At 41.8% G+C, this 17,500-nt stretch overlaps 1 protein-coding gene across 1 annotated transcript in view; it reads right to left on the bottom strand.

The window, feature by feature from the left end:
• The window catches only part of LOC311229739 (tensin-2-like), a 130,657-nt gene that overhangs the window by 107,613 nt on the left and 5,544 nt on the right, over nt 1–17,500 (bottom strand). The window contains 1 exon segment of the mRNA XM_084315816.1: nt 1,615–1,720. Coding sequence (XP_084171942.1) covers nt 1,615–1,720 — 106 coding nt within the window.

Consider the following 17,500-nt stretch of genomic DNA (forward strand, 5'->3'; position numbering starts at 1 on the left):
AGAGAGAGAGAGAGAGAGAGAGAGAGAGAGAGAGAGGGAAAGAAAGAAAGAAAGAAAGAAAGAAAGAAAGAAAGAAAGAAAGAAAGAAAGAAAGAAAGAAAGAAAGAAAGAAAGAAAGAAAGAAAGAAAGAAAGAAAGAAAGAAAGAAAGAAAGAAAGAAAGAAAGAAAGAGTGATAGGAGAGGAGAGAGGGAAAGACAGAACAACAGAAAAAGAGGGGAGAGGGAGAGAAAGAAGGACAGAATGCTAGATGCAAGTGTAGTGGGAAATACGATTTTGGATGAAAGGTTTTCAGGAATGAACATGGTATTTTATTGATTACATGCAGAAATACCGGAGTTGTTTCTTGCAAGGAAGAACTGGCACTGAATCATTATGTCTTTTATACATTATTGATCTGTGTTAACAGACACTACCAGCCTCTCTACTTTTGGTTAAAAAATACCTCTGTACCATCACCTCATCTCCATTGATTGTGTACATACTGTAGTAATTATACCTAACTCACATTAAGCTCTATTGTGAGACCATCCTGACTTTCTGTCATATTAATGCGTGGGCGTCTAAACATCCACGTCTACAGCTAAACACGTCATCAGTCCTACATAAACACATAGAATATGTCATTATTATTTAAACCAGAACATTCGTGTATCTTTATTATTCATAAGTACATTTCATAATGGTTTAGTTTGATATTCCAGCACAAAAGACAGAGAACGATAGGGAAAGAAAGACAGAGAATGATAGAGAAAGAAAGACAGAGAACGATAGAGAAAGAAAGACAGAACGATAGAGAAAGAAAGACAGAACGATAGAGAAAGAAAGACAGAACGATAGAGAAAGAAAGACAGAATGATAGAGAAAGAAAGACAGAGAATGATAGAGAAAGAAAGACAGAGAATGATAGAGAAAGAAAGACAGAATGATAGAGAAAGAAAGACAGAGAATGATAGAGAAAGAAAGACAGAGAATGATATAGAAAGAAAGACAGAGAACGGTAGAAAGATAGGGGAGGAGAGAGCGGCAGAGAGCGGCAGAGAGAGTGGCAAAGAGAAAGTGAGAGAGAAGAAAACAGCCTATTGGTTTTGTACAGATTTTTTTATCCAATTTTAAAGCATCAGTACACCAAAAGGTATAAAAAAACTCCACGATTTTGGATTCTTACTAAATTAGCTAATTTATTTATTTTATATTTTGTTCTTTATTGTGGACATCAGTTGGTCTGATGATGTTGTTTTACATTGTCGAAAGAATAATTTGTTACTGCACTGTGTTCAATAAAAGCAAATACACAACATTGACCTTAGGAACAAATCAACACCTAAAATAGAAGAATAGAAGAGAATTAGTCTGTTTGTGTCAGGCCAGTGCATTTATATATGCATGCACGCGTGTGTGTGTGTGTGTGCATGTGTGTGCATGTGTGTGTGTGTGCGTGCGTGCGTGCGTGTGTGCACGTGTGTGCGTGTGTGCATGTGTGTGTGTGTGTGTGTGTGTGTGTGTGTGTGTGTGTGTGTGTGTGATGTGTGTGTGTGTGTGTGTGTGTGTGTGTGTGTGTGTGTGTGTGTGTGTGTGTGAGTGGGTCTGTGCGTGTCTGGCTGTCTGGACCCACCCTTGCAGAACACCCCAGGGTTGTCGATGCTCTGTCTGCACACGCTGCACGTCCGCTTCCTCCGAAAGCTCTTCTCTGCGAAGGCGTGGCTCCCTGCTGTAGCGAGCTGCAACAACACAACAAAGACAGTGGATTTGAAACATCACAATCACAATTCAGATTGGGGCCATCGTTAGATTGTATATATGTGAGTGATGTCAGTCTGGAGTGTGACCTGATTGGTCCATGTGGGTGGGTCAAACAACCTTTATAATATAATCTCCTCTTTGTCTTGTAAGATGATGAAGGTCCTTGTACCCAAATGTTGTTCTCCAAAAATTGGTTTGAATTGCAAGTGAAGAAGACAGTGTTGTTTGTTCTACTGTTGTCGACCCATGGTCTTCTCCTAGTATGTAGACAGTTCTATATATATATATATATATATATATATATATATATAATATATATATATATATATATATATATATATACACACATTGCTGATATGTCAAATTTAACAACATTTAATAGCCCCAATAATTTTCTGTGCTGAGTTAACTTGCCATCATAAATTGAATCTAACTGAATGCACACAGGTCACCTTGAAGACTCGTTCAAAATAGCAACCACAGCGATTTTGTGACCAACTGAATCTTTTACAGCGGGTTCTCATGTTCCCTCCAAAATGAATTAGCAAAGGTGCTGCACTGCACAGTAACCAACAGACTGTCTGCCAGGGGCGACAGTAGCTCAGGAGGTAGAGCAGTCGTCTGGTAACATGACGGTTCCCGGTTCGATTCCCGCTTCTCTCTGCAACGTGTCGAAGTGTCCTTGAATGTCGAGTGAATGGGTGAATGTGAGACATAAATTGTAAAGCGCTTTGGATTAAAGTGCTATATAAACGCAGTCCATTTACCAATGTGTGCCTGGCAGTCAGTCTAGCAAGTAAGCACAAATATCTCAAGGGCTAAGCTTTGTGGTTCAAGAAATAATTGGTAACTAAACACTCATAACACGCCATGTTTCCAACCAAAACTTGGAGGAATAAAGTGTAGACTAGCTTATATTATATTATTTATTTTTTATAGTTTCTATTTAAGTCTGATTGGTGTATCTAGGGTTGATCCTGTTGACGGTTGTAGACATAGTGAGTTTCCATTCATCGATGCTAGCTGGTAGCTAGTAGCTGTGTCCATCATGGCAGCCGTGTAAACATCCAGTCTTTCTCATCATGCTCTTCTCTTCCACCATAAACTCAATTATTGCTGAGGGAAAGTATGATATGCCACACCAGTAAAGGCCCACTCTGTTATCCGAACATAAACAAATGAGTAGCCCCACCACCACCACCACCACCGAAAGCTTCTCTAGTTGATTGAGTGAGTTCTTGATACAAGGTCTAACACTAGACCACATGCACACGATTTTAGTTGTATTTGCCGTTTACATTTGGTAATGTTTGTAAACACTGGAATAACACAGACCTATATTCTGATTTACAAAAGGGTTTAGAAAGTTCCAGAAAGTTTTAAAGGTTCTACTGGCCACACCTCTACTGGCCACACCACCTCTCTGCCAAGATAGGTCTGGAGAAATCCACAGTATAATAAGTTTGGTATGCGTTGGCATACATCAGACCAAAACCAAAAGAATTTAAACAAAGTGAAATTATTTTGCCTAGAGATCGCAATGCAGATTCTACCTTTAATGGTCAGACATAGGATATGGAATATGTGTCATAATGATCAATTAGTGACTCTATTAGTAGTAGCCTAATTCAGCGGACTGATATAAAACAAATACTTGATGCTCTGAATTACTGTTTAATAGAGCAGTTACTGAACCAGCTGCATTCATACTTACTCCAACACAAATATTATGACACATAGCAACTACATTGATTTTCCAAGTGACAAAACACACACACTCACTCACACCCCCCTACACTAACATAAAAAACACCATTCATAGCAAAAAGAGGCCCACTCAAAGACCAAACATGTATGTTTGCAAATACGTGTGTCAGCACATACACATATACTCACACAAACGCCCACACAGGCACACACGCAGTCCTAGACAACACTGGACTAAACGTCTAACCCAAGGACGAATACACCCTCCCGTGTCTCACACTCCATGGCGTTTACTTTGTACACACGCAGACACGCATATGTGCCAAATGAAGAGGAGTAGAACAATGTTTAAAGAATGTTGTGACAACAACGCCTCCTTAAAGTAAAGCCATCTGATGTGAAGCACATTCAACTATTAGATCTCTGTTCCAGTAGGCAGGGGGGCTGGAGAGTGAGGGTGAGTGGTGGGTGAGTGGTGTGTGTGTGTGTGCGTGTGCGTGTGCTGTGTGTGTGTGTGTGTGGTGTGTGTGTGTGTGTGTGTGTGTGTGTGCGTGCGTGTGTGTGTGTGTGTTATTGGAGTGGTTCTCGATGTGTTTTGTGCCCAGAACCCCCTAAATGTATACACACAAGTCCTGTGGAACATGTTAGCACTCCCCTTGTGTCAATCCCTCCCTTCTACGGTGGGGCACGTGCCAATGTTACCTGAGAGAAAACAGTATGACTTAAAGTCTTACCTTTCAAAGCTCAGCTCAATATATTTAATTGGCCACTATTAATAACATATTTACTGTCTATATAATTAGATTGATGGGAATTGTAATGGTAGCAAGCCTTCAACAAGCTACTGGTAAGATAGCTTAGGTTTTGAAAAACTATCGTAAATGGTAAATGGCTGCATTTATATAGTGCTTTTATCCAAAGCGTTTTACAATTAGTTCCTTACATTTTTACCCCGGGAATCGAAACAGGAACCTCTGGATTACCAGACGACTGCTCTACCTCCCAAGCCACTGTCACCCCCTATTGTTTGTATGGGTGTCCCATGCCCCCCCTCCTAATGTTACTCCCGACGAGCTGGGGTTGTAAAACATTCATCAGATTTGTCATTTTGGACGGTTGTGGGACAGTTGGGACAGCTGCTTTACAAAATAAACATCTCACTGTCCACGCTGACCTCTATAAACAGCACATCTCCTCCTACCGCGATGCACTCCAAGCTACCAAATCTGCCCACTACTCCACCCTCATCAACAGCAGCAACCGAAAACCCCGGACCCTCTTATCCACTGTCAAGAAACTCCTCCAACCCCCCGGACAATAACACACTCTCCTCCCCCGACCTCTGCAATTAATTTCTCCTCTCCTTCAACAACAAAATCTCCCAAATCAACAGCTCACTGACCGCTCACATCGCCAACCCCATCCCCCCCCCCCCCCCCCCCCCCCCCCACTATAATTTTTGCCCCACCTGACTCCATCCCCCCTACCCCTCTCACTGCCTTCGCCCCCGTTCACTCCTCCTTCATCACAGACCTCATGACCACCTCCAGGGCCATTACCTGCTGACCCCCTCCCCAGTACTCTCACCAAGGCCTGCCTCCCTGCTCTCATCCCCCACCTCACTGCCCTCTTCAATCAGTCACTATCCCAAGGCCACGTTCCCTCCATCTACAAACTCGCCACTGTCACCCCTGTGCTAAAAAAAACCCACCCTTGACCCATCCAACCTCTCCAACTACCGCCCTATCTCCAATCTCCCTTTTTTCTCCAAAACACTAGAGCGCATTGCTGCCTCCCAACTCCACTCCCATCTCCAGTCCAACACCCTCTATGAACCCCTTCAGTATGGCTTCCGTCCATCACACAGCACCGAAACCGCACTGTTCAAAGTCGTCAACGACCTCCTCATCTCTGCCGATTCTGGTGCCCTCAACATCCTGATCCTACTCGATCTTAGTGCAGCCTTTGACACAGTGTGTCACTCCATCCTCCTCCAAAGGCTGCACCAACTGGGTGTTGAGGGCACAGCACTTGACTGGTTGACCTCCTACCTCACCAACAGATCAGTTCATCTCCCTCTCCGGCCACACTTCTTCCCCCTCCTCAGTCACACAGGGGGTCCCCCAATGCTCAGTCCTCGGCCCCCTGCTCTTCATCTGCTACATCCTCCCCCTTGGTCACATCATTCGTAAATACAACCTCGACTTCCACTGCTACGCCGACGACACCCAAATCTACATCAGCACACAATCCCCCCCACAACCCACCCCCCGAGTCCTGCATATCTGAACTACAAACCTGGCTGACCCACAACCTCCTCAAACTCAACAGCGACAAGACAGAACTATTCATCATCGGCACCAAAACCACCCTCAGCAGATCCGGACCCATCACACTCACCATTAACACAGTCTGTGCCAAAAATCGCTTGATCTTTTTACTTTGATCCCCGCTCTACAGACTTTCCCAGAGCGATCTGCATCATTTAGGCACGTCCCCACACATTAGAACTGCATTCTGATCGACTATCACCAGGTGGCAGTATCATCCGTGTCTGAACTGCAATGGCTTGGGGCTTCACTTTCAGTTTCTCCTCGCTTAGTGGCCCCTCCTTCTGCTGGGACAGAAATTCACAGTGCTCGCCTCGGAATTCCATTGTATAAGCGTATTTGACCATCGAAACGTGTATAGACATATACACTGGTAATCGCGATGGCGATGCGATCACTTGGAATTATTCTTCTTGGAATACTTTCTGTCTAAGTTAAGGCACATTCTATGTCTATTTTACCGAATCTGTAACGTGTTTTTCTAACGATCACAGTTCTGTGTTTCAAACTATTATTCCCATGCTGGACTACAAGTAATGTTTGTCAAAATGAGCCACACCGTGTCTCTACAGCTATAATACAGAACACATACACAGCTTCGCAAACATAGTGCAACGACCACGGAAAAGACTAGAAGGCTGGCATTCTAAGGGTAGGGATAAGCAATATGCGTGGCAGTCAAAGTGTTAACGACTCAACCATCATCCCCTCCCCCCTAGTTCGCAACCTCTGCGTCATCCTGGACCCCACCCTCTCATTCGACCCCCATGTCCGCTCCATCGTCAAAACCTCCTACTTTCACCTCCGCAACATCGCCAAAATTAGACACTGCCTCTCCCCCCCCTGCTGCTGAATCCCTCATACACGCCTTCATCTCCCCCCGCCTCGATTACTGCAACTCCCTCGTCACTGGCATCACCTCCCGCTCCCTCCATAAACTTCAGATGGTCCAAAATTCAGCTGCCCGCCTCCTCACAAACACCCGGTCCCGTGATCACATCACTCCTGTCCTCCACTCTCTCCACTGGCTCCCGATCAAGGAACGCCTCAACTTCAAAATACTACTCCTCACCTTCAAAGCCCTCCATAGCCTGGCTTCCCCCCTACCTGACTGACCTCCTTCTCCCTTACCGCCCCACCGGTTCCCTCCGGTCCTCTTCCACTGCCTCCCTCACTGTCCCGTCATCCAAACTCAAACGTTTTGGTGATCGGGCCTTCTCGCGTGCTGCACCCCGACTCTGGAACACCCTCCCTGTTACGTGCCAGGCTGCTTGTAACTGTCTCCTGTGTTGCAGCAATCGGCTGCTAATTGGAAAGCTGCCTGCCCGGGCTCAAAATGCCCTCCCCCGCCCCACACACTCTCCCTCTCTTGCTGCTGGAAGACACAGGCGCCGTGGTGGGCAGAGACCTCAGAGGAGCTGTTCAAAGGGGATCCCCCACCAGGATGATGGTGATATTATTGTGTTGCAATGGATCTATCATCAAATGGATGGAGAATAGAACAAGCGAATAATTGGTATGTGTAATACGTATGTATATACATGTAATAATAAAACACATATACATACATACATGGTAGCAATAGCATCTAAAGTACATAAGAAAATTTACATTATAATAATAATAATAATAATAATAATAGAGCTAAGAACAAAAAAGCATAGGAATACAAGCGCTGGTATGAAAAATAAGATGAAGGCTCAAAGTCATGGCTCGGAGCTCAAAGTCACATTTCACATTCATCAATGGTGCTGCTCATACAGGGCACAGTTTGTAGCAGAGCAACACACCTCTCCTCTCGTCTCAAGTGAAAAATCTGCTAAAGTAAGAGACTGATAGTAAGAGAGGTTAGTTACAGTTGGTTGCGTTTGCTAATGGACTTGATTCAACAAGTAGGCTTACGTCGACAGATTTGATTTGATTTGATTTGATTTGATTAGGGATCCCCATTAGCTGGTGCGATAGCAACCAGCTAGTCTTCCTGGGGTCCACACACAGAAAAAACACACAAAAACAATCACTATTGCAAAAAACAAAATTATTAAAAGTCAGTACACACAATGCATAATGAACCTACTGTAACAATTAATATAGCTAACATTACATTACATGTAATTACGTTACATACAAAACAAAAAATTACTTTACAGTGTTAAAAACTATTTAAAAACTATTTAAGATTATTTTTAAAAGTGAATCTACTGTAAATGCAGCAGAGGTTCCGAGGCAGGCCATTCCACAGAGTTAATGCTCTAAAAATAAAAGATCAGGAGGACGTGCCAGCAACGTTTTGTGGAATGAATGTTATGGGCTTCTAGCTAACCAGTACGTATCATCACTAGTGTGCTCGTCTCTCTCCCTCCGCATGTGTGTGTTTAATGAAAGACAGTGGATTTGTTAGTCACTTGGTAGATGATATGAGCAGGCTGCGCAATGTGAGTCAACAAAGTTATTATTTTTTAATGGCTTTGCAACCGAGTCTGTCAACAAACATACAAGAAGAGGCTTCAGGGCCGAAAGGTGGTGAAGAGGTTAGTTTGGAGCCCTTGTACAGTAACTGTCATGCACCCTGCTGCTGTAAACGTTTGCCTAAATGTCCTTGTTTTAATTCAATTTGGTCCTACTCCTACAGTAAATGTGTTATTCCCATCCTACATGACAGCCCATCTAATCTTAAACTGTTAGCGCTTGGCATTAGCGTTGACAAAAAGCAAGATCAGTGATGAATAATACATGAAATGTAAAATATTAACAGTATTAAAACAGGGTGATGTGTGTGTGTTGGGGGGGGGGGGCAACTAGGGAGGGGGGGTTCTCTTGACTTCTAAATACCTTGATGCACTTTTCTCTGGTGTTAAAAAGAGCATTTATCTGGTGTTAAAAAGAGCATTTATCTGGTGTTATAAAGAGCATTTCTCTGGTGTTATAAAGAGCCTTTCTCTGGTGTTATAAAGAGCATTTCTCTGGTGTTATAAAGAGCATTTATCTGGTGTTAAAAAGAGCATTTATCTGGTGTTATAAAGAGCATTTCTCTGGTGTTATAAATAGCATTTATCTGGTGTTATAAAGAGCATTTCTCTGGTGTTAAAAAGAGCATTTATCTGGTGTTATAAAGAGCATTTCTCTGGTGTTATAAAGAGCCTTTCTCTGGTGTTATAAAGAGCATTTCTCTGGTGTTATAAAGAGCATTTATCTGGTGTTAAAAAGAGCATTTATCTGGTGTTATAAAGAGCATTTCTCTGGTGTTATAAATAGCATTTATCTGGTGTTATAAAGAGCATTTCTCTGGTGTTATAAAGAGCATTTCTCTGGTGTTATAAAGATAATTTATCTGGTGTTATAAAGAGCATTTCTCTGGTGTTATAAAGAGCATTTCTCTGGTGTTATAAAGAGCATAACTGCAAAGAATAATCAATAAATCCTACAAAATAATCCGCACCCCCCTGCCATCACTCAAATCACTCCACCGCCAAAGCACAATAAGAAGAGCAAGAAAAATTATCTCTGACCCCACTCACCCAGCACACCACATCTTCCAGCTGCTGACCTCCGGGAGACGCTACAGGTCCCTGACCACCAAAACATCCCGCTTTAAAAACAGCTTCTTCCCCACTGCCATACGGACACTGAACTCCTTGTAGCACCCCCCCCCCCCCCCACCGTGTAACCCCCCCTACCTCTGTTGCTATGGACATGGACATAAACTATGATATTGTGGTCTTTGTAATTATGTATTTATTTATGTGTTTAACTGCATGTAGTATGTAATGTATGTATTGTAAGTGATGTTATATGTTCTATGTTCTACGTTGGAACAATGCTGTAACTGCACTGAAAACAAATTCCACCAGCCTGGCTGTGTGTTATAAAGAGCATTTCTCTGGTGTTATAAAGAGCATTTCTCTGGTGTTATAAAGAGCATTTCTCTGGTGTTATAAAGAGCATTTCTCTGGTGTTATAAAGAGCATTTCTCTGGTGTTATAAAGAGTATTTCTCTGGTGTTATAAATAGCATTTCTCTGGTGTTATAAAGAGCATTTATCAGGTGTTAAAAAGAGCCTTTCTCTGGTGTTATAAAGAGCATTTCTCTGGTGTTATAAAGAGCATTTCTCTGGTGTTATAAAGAGCCTTTCTCTGGTGTTATAAAGAGTATTTCTCTGGTGTTATAAAGAGCATTTCTCTGGTGTTATAAAGAGCATTTCTCTGGTGTTATAAATAGCATTTCTCTGGTGTTAAAAAGAGCCTTTCTCTGGTGTTATAAAGAGCATTTCTCTGGTGTTATAAAGAGCATTTCTCTGGTGTTATAAAGAGCATTTCTCTGGTGTTATAAAGAGCATTTCTCTGGTGTTATAAAGAGTATTTCTCTGGTGTTATAAAGAGCATTTCTCTGGTGTTATAAAGAGCATTTCTCTGGTGTTATAAAGAGCATTTCTCTGGTGTTATAAAGAGCATTTCGCTGGTGTTATAAAGAGTATTTCTCTGGTGTTATAAAGAGTATTTCTCTGGTGTTAAAAAGAGCATTTCTTTTAGTTACTTACAGTTCACTTTTTCCTAAACCAAGTCTTACAGGGGGGCATTGAACTCAACTCTGGCAGCTACAGTACCACGCTGTACACACGCAAACACACACACTAACTTGGACACACCCTCACACGCACGCACGCACACACACACGCACACAAACGCACACAAACACACACACGCGCGCGCGTGCACATACACGCACACACACACCTTTATTCATTCACTCTGGCGTGGCCTTGCTTCTCCACCCTAAGTGTGTCCCTGACACTTAACTATGACACATTGTATATAAATGTATATTTACAGCATATAGGTACATTTTCACTGAGACTATAAATAATGACGGTTCTCAAGTGGAACGTCAACACTGTGAATGCTTTATGAACTGTGACTTGTATAATGTATAGGTCTATTATGTATGCTACCGTAAGCGGTGTGTGGCTGCATAACAGGAAGCTCAGCAGCAGAGGCAGCAGCTCTCCAGAGATACTTGTACAGCTGATCACAATCCATCTAAATATCTAAACATCCACACAAGTCTTTTAGAAAAGCCCTGACATACTTCTTCATGTCTCCAAGCTATAGTTCTGTCACCGCCGCACAACACTGTGCTGTCACTGTCATATCATATCCTATCATATCATATCCTATCATATCCCATCAGATCATATCCTACCATATCCCATCATATTCTATCATATCATATCCTATCATATGCTATAATATCCTATCATATGGTATAACATAATATCATACCATATCCCATCATATTCTATCATATCATATCATATCATATGCTATAATATACTATCATATCCCATCAGATCATATCATATCCCATCATATTTGATCATATCATATCCTATCAGATCATATGATATCATATCCCATCATATTCTACCGTATCCCTTCGTATCATATCATATCCTATTATCCCATCATATCATATATATCCCATCATATACTATCATTGTGTGAATGAACTTCAAAAGGGCGTGGCTCAGCACATAAATAGACCAAAGTCAACAGCCGTTGGGCATCACAAGGTAGGATATGTCCATATAAGGATCTGACACATACCCTGAAAGTTTCATTCAAATCGACTAAATGGTGAATGGTGCATTTATATAGCAGCCTTTTATCCAAAGCGCTTTTTCCAATTTGTTCCTCACATTTTATCCATTCACTCACACATTCACCTCGTTGAGCAAGACACTTAACCTCCTAACAACAATAAAATTGTAAAGCTTTGGATACAAGTGCTATATAAATGCACCATTTACAGTTTATGAAAAATACAAAATAGTTTGACCAATCATTACAAAACTTGCAGGGCATCTTTCATAACACTGTTGAACCATGTGTGTGAAATTATTAATTATAAATTATTATTATTATTATTATTATTAACAATCCATGTTGGCTTGAACCCCGGGAATAAGACATATGTATTATTAGGGCATGCCATCTGGAGGATATTTGTGCTCCGCTGAGCAAATCTTTCTAGTTGCAACTCTGAACAGTTTGCCTCTCATGGGTCACCTCCTCTCCAGTTACAGTAAGAAACACAGCCTGTTAGACAGCTTGTTACAAGCTGTGCTCCTTTCAACCTCATTCAACTGACCCTATCCCTCTTTCATCATGCATGACAAGCCTTTAGGCTCATTTACATGTCATCAAGGCAGCCTATTATCTTTATTTGCTATTATTTCAGCACTACTACCTCATTCAATAGACAAATACTACCTCATTCAATAGACAAATACTACTACCTCATTCGATAGACAGATAGATGGAGGGGGAAAGATAGATACATTAGATAGATAGATAGATAGATAGATAGATAGATAGATAGATAGATAGATAGATAGATAGATAGATAGATAGATAGATGGATAGATGGATAGATGGATGGATGGATGGATGGATGGATGGATGGATGGATGGATGGATGGATGGATGGATGGATAGATAGATAGTTTTGGGTGTCATGGGAAAAATGATGACTTGAGTGTTTTTAACGTTACATAACTTAGGTCCATATTGGGGTAAATTAAATGTATGGACGCGGTCCGGTGAGGTGAATGATGACGCGCTGCCACACCGACCTCAGATCACCTGGAAAGTCATTTCTCATGGGGGTACAGGAGGCACAGTAGACTAGCCTACACCCCTTGTAAATAAGAACCACAACTTCTATTTACCACGAATTCTTCCAACCCAAAGAAAATTGTATTGGAAATGTAAACGAGGAGAAGATAATTGAACAAAAAAATATCTAATTATGTATGCAGCAAATAGAAAACTGATGCAAACAAACAAATGGCTGAAAACGTTATTTTATGGTGACGTGACGTGACGTCTTAGGTCTAAAGGTATTTTCGAGATGTGGGGAGAATTGACAATAGATGATTTCTTACCTCACTCACGTTCTTCTCCTTGGTTTAGTCTAGTCGCTATAATCCTCTAACAGTGTTTTCAGGACCCTGTTTATTTGCATCAGATACGAATATCATTAAATCATATAATTATCATTTTCTAATGTCATCATAATAACACCCCGCGGATTTATCATGACATGCGTCAAAGTCAAGGCAGGCGGAGCCGAGGTTGAGACCACGTGGGGCTTGTAGCCTAATTACAATCATCTATTGGTTAACATCAATTAGGGGCGTGGTCAGCCACATGTCTTCTGTCATGCATCCCATGAACGTGTCACCATTAATTAGTTAGGCTGTAAAACGAGGTCCCTGTGCTTGTTATTTGGATATTTTGGGAAATTTTATTTGGATATGTTAGTGCTTGGATTTGATCAACTTTCTAAGAAATAGGCTTTCATTTCTGCGTGTTCTATGTTGTCTGACTGATCGCCACTGTCAGCAGTATTATTCAGATAACTAATCACTGTCACCAACATTATTACTCAAGCCGAGGGCAGCACCTACTGGTTGAAAAGTAACAGTACAGAGCTCAGAGAAGCCTCTTCTAAAATATGAATTGTATCTCTTTGGCAGTAGTTTAAACCCTCATTTTTATATTTCAAAATTATTTCCCGTAGCAGCGCTGCTATTTACAAATAGAATAGAAGTACTTTATTGATCCCAAGGGAAATTCAGCATCACAGATCGCTCACAATAAACATTTAGGTAGTAAAAAAAAAAAAAGATCTCGAAGACACTCTGATGTCACGAGACCGCCGCCATCTTGGTATAGTTTCAAGTTTCTTTAATAGTTGTCATATAGAAGTACAGAATACTTTTATTTTTTTATCCACTTTTTCTCCCATTTTTCTATATTTTTCTCCCATCCCAATTTCGTATCATCCAATTCAACCCTCCCCTGTCACGGACGCTGTTTCTTGCCTCCCACAAGCCGGCTGCAATGTGGACTAAGTCATACATAGCACAAGTCCCCTCCGGTACTTGAGGTAACAGCAGTCGCATCTTTTCACCTGCGCAGCTCGATCTCTCAGCGGCGAGGAGTAACGCGTGGGAGGCTCACGCTGCCCCCGACACTTCCTGATTCTACTGCGCAGGCGCACCAACCGACCTGTAGGAGTCGCTGTCCACAACGCCCGATCCCCACCCATCAGTTTCCCACCCCCTAATACGGCCAATGTGTATTAGTACGGACGACCAGCTAAACTGAAAGCAAATGACAAATGACGAACTGACGAGCCCAGCGTCTCCAGCATTTCGTGGCGAGCGCATTGCCCACTACGCCACGTAGCCGCCCTAAGTACAGAATACTTTTATACAAAATGCTTCTTACTGTTACGCTCCAGAGACTGTGCTAGACAAGATAAGTATGAAATAAAATAGTATAGCATGTAAAATAGAAGTAAAAATAGAGGTCACAGTGTTCAGTATAGACATATGTACAATGTTCGATGCAGAATAGAAGTAACTGAGTTACCATACAATATACAATATACTAATGTACTAATATACAATACTATATAGTGCAGAGCAGAAATGGGATGAGGTACAATTTAGGTACAATTTACAGTAAGGTGTACGAGTTGTAGTGCAAATCCTTTACCAATAAATATAAAGTGTAAAGTGTGTTTAGGTGATCTAAAGTGTGGAGAGTGGGTGCTGCAGTGTGTTGTTTGTTTAAGTGGGTGTGTGTGCTGTGTGCATTTGATGGTTGTTGCATAGTGTTTATTGTTCGTTGAGCAGCCTGATGGCCTGGGGATAGAAGCTTCTTCTGAGTCTTTCTGTGCTCGCCTTAAAGGAAAACTCCAACATTTGGGGAAATTAGCTTATTTAACATCTTCCCTGGAGTTAGACAAGAAGATACATACCTTTTTTGTCTCTGTGCATGCATTTAGCTTTGGGAACAGTCGCTCCGTTAGCGTAGCTTAGCTTCATCACTGGAAGTGGGGGAGATCCGGAGCTTCATCACTGGAAGTGGGGGAGGTCCGGAGCCTGACGTTCCCTTACACTGTATACAGTCATGAAATACACTTCAAATACAACTCCAAAACGTTCATGTAAACATGTTGTGACCTGTGTATTCACCACGTGGAGAAATAAAAAATAATTGAATTCGACAATTACGTTTTATAAGCAAATATACTCTGAACTATTTTTTGCCTAACGACTCCTCTCTGAGCGCAGTCAGTGATTTCAACGTGTCGTCGTGATTGTTGACATTCTCATTCATTCAAAGGATCCGAACCGATTGAAGTTTATGGATACCATGACTTAAAATCCTCTTACCTTGACGATTAAAAGCCTCCCCAATTTAGAAAACAGTAATCCAATGGCTAGTATTAATAATATACTACTAACTACTGGACGCTCTGAGCTAACCGGAGCTAACACAGAACAGGATGGTAAAGCATATATAATGACTTCCTTTCTGGGGTTTTCAAAATAAAAGTGCGACGTTTATAGCAGCGGAAAACGTTTATTTTGTACATTATCTAACGTTAACACAAACCTAAACTAACTTTAGGTTAGTTGTAACGTTAGTTTAGGTTCATGTTAACGTTCGATAATGTACAAAATAAACGTTTTCCGCTGCTATAAACGTCGCACTTTTATTTTGAAAACCCCAGAAAGGAAGTCATTATATATGCTTTACCATCCTGTTCTGTGTTAACTCCGGTTAGCTCAGAGCGTCCAGTAGTTAGTAGTATATTATCAATACCAGCCATTGGATTACTGTTTTCTAAATTGGGGAGGCTTTTAATCGTCAAGGTAAGAGGATTTTAAGTCATGGTATCTTCAATCGGTTCGGATCCTTTGAATGAATGAGAATGTCAACAATCACGATGACACGTTGAAATCACTGACTGCGCTCAGAGAGGAGTCGTTAGGCAAAAAATAGTTCAGAGTATATTTGTTTATAAAACGTAATTGTCTAATTCAATTATTTTTTATTTCTCCACGTGGTGAATACACAGGTCACAACATGTTTACATGAACGTTTTGGAGTGTATTTCGTGACTGTATACAGTGTAAGGGAACGTCAGGCTCCGGATCTCCCCCACTTCCAGTGATGAAGCTCCGGATCTCCCCCACTTCCAGTGATGAAGCTAAGCTACGCTAACGGAGCGACTGTTCCCAAAGCTAAATGCACGCAGAGAGACAAAAAAGGTATGTATCTTCTTGTCTAACTCCAGGGAAGATGTTAAATAAGCTAATTTCCCAAAATGTTGGAGTTTTCCTTTAAGACTCCGGTATCGCTTGCCTGACCACAGCAGTTCAAAGAGGCAGTTGTTCGGGTGGCTGGAGTCCTTGATGATTCTCTTAGCCTTCCCCCTGCACCGCTTGTTGTAAATGTTCTGGAGGGTGGGAAGCCCCCCTCCAATTGTGCGTTCGGCTGAACGTGTCACTCTTTGTAGTCTGCTACGGTCTTGTGCGGTGCTATTCCCAAACCAGCTTATTTTATCTAATCTTACGTGGTGGTACCACGTGTGTCACTACCCGATCAAACATCCACGTAAGATTAGATAAAATAAGCTCCTATCGGTTCGATATTATGTAATTAACGTTAGCTTAGCATGTAGCTACCACGACCACAACACAGAGCGAGTTAGCCGAACGTTAGCCACCAGCCACTTTTTCCTCCGTGATGGTATAAAACTTGCGATTTGGATTTCTGTTTTTGTCATTAGTACAACGCGTAACACAGCAGCTCTTTGGCATTGTGAAGGACTGAAGAAAATTCCGCTTGATAGTCTTTAATTTGACGCTTTAACGATCCGTTTCTGCACTAAATGAACCGTACACAATGTACCAGGCGGGGCAGTTTCCCCCCACGCTGCAGTTGCCTAGCAACAACAGACAGGAAGTTGACTTCGAGAATAAGAAGAATAAGGAAAGGAAGGACGGAAGATAGACACGGACAGGAGCGAGAGGAGCACGTGACTGAGTGCATCGTGTAGAACCAGAAACGGGCTGTGAACGTTCAGCCAGCAGCTGGATGTGAAGGTCTCAGGGCCGCCCCGCCCTGCCCGGCTCGCCGCAGCCAAAGTCGATGTCACTCCGCAGACATGCCTGGCCCCTCCGGAGCCCAGAACACTTCCACTTGTAACGCCGAGACCCAGAGAAAGGTCAGCCTGACCTCATGCATATTATAGGATGTCTTTAAGACTCTCTGGTTGCACAGGCTGCTTTTACTGTGGGAAAGAAAAGAGCAGCAACAGCGGAATTCCAAGGTTTCCAAAAAGAAGAAAAAAACGAAGCTAACATTTGTTTTATTGTTCAGTATTTTGAAAATATGAATGCACATTCTGAAATGGTATGCACACATACAGAAAAACATGCACACATAAACACAAACATGCACACATAAACACAGACATGCACACATACAGAAAAACATGCACACATAAACACAAACGTGCACACATAAACACAGACATGCACACATAAACACAAACGTGCACACATAAACACAAACATGCACACATAAACATAAACGTGCACACATAAACACAAACATGCACACATAAAAACAAACATGCACACATAAACACAAACGTGCACACATAAACACAAACATGCACACATAAACACAAACGTGCACACATAAAAACAAACATGCACACATAAACACAAACTTGCACACATAAACACAGACATGCACACATAAACACAAACGTGCACACATAAACACAGACGTGCACACATAAACACAAACGTGCACACATAAACACAAAAGTGCCCACATAAACACAAACATG

Source organism: Notolepis coatsorum (genome assembly GCF_963971535.1).
Source record: "Notolepis coatsorum genome assembly, chromosome: 6".
Classification (NCBI taxonomy): Eukaryota; Metazoa; Chordata; class Actinopteri; order Aulopiformes; family Paralepididae; genus Notolepis; species Notolepis coatsorum.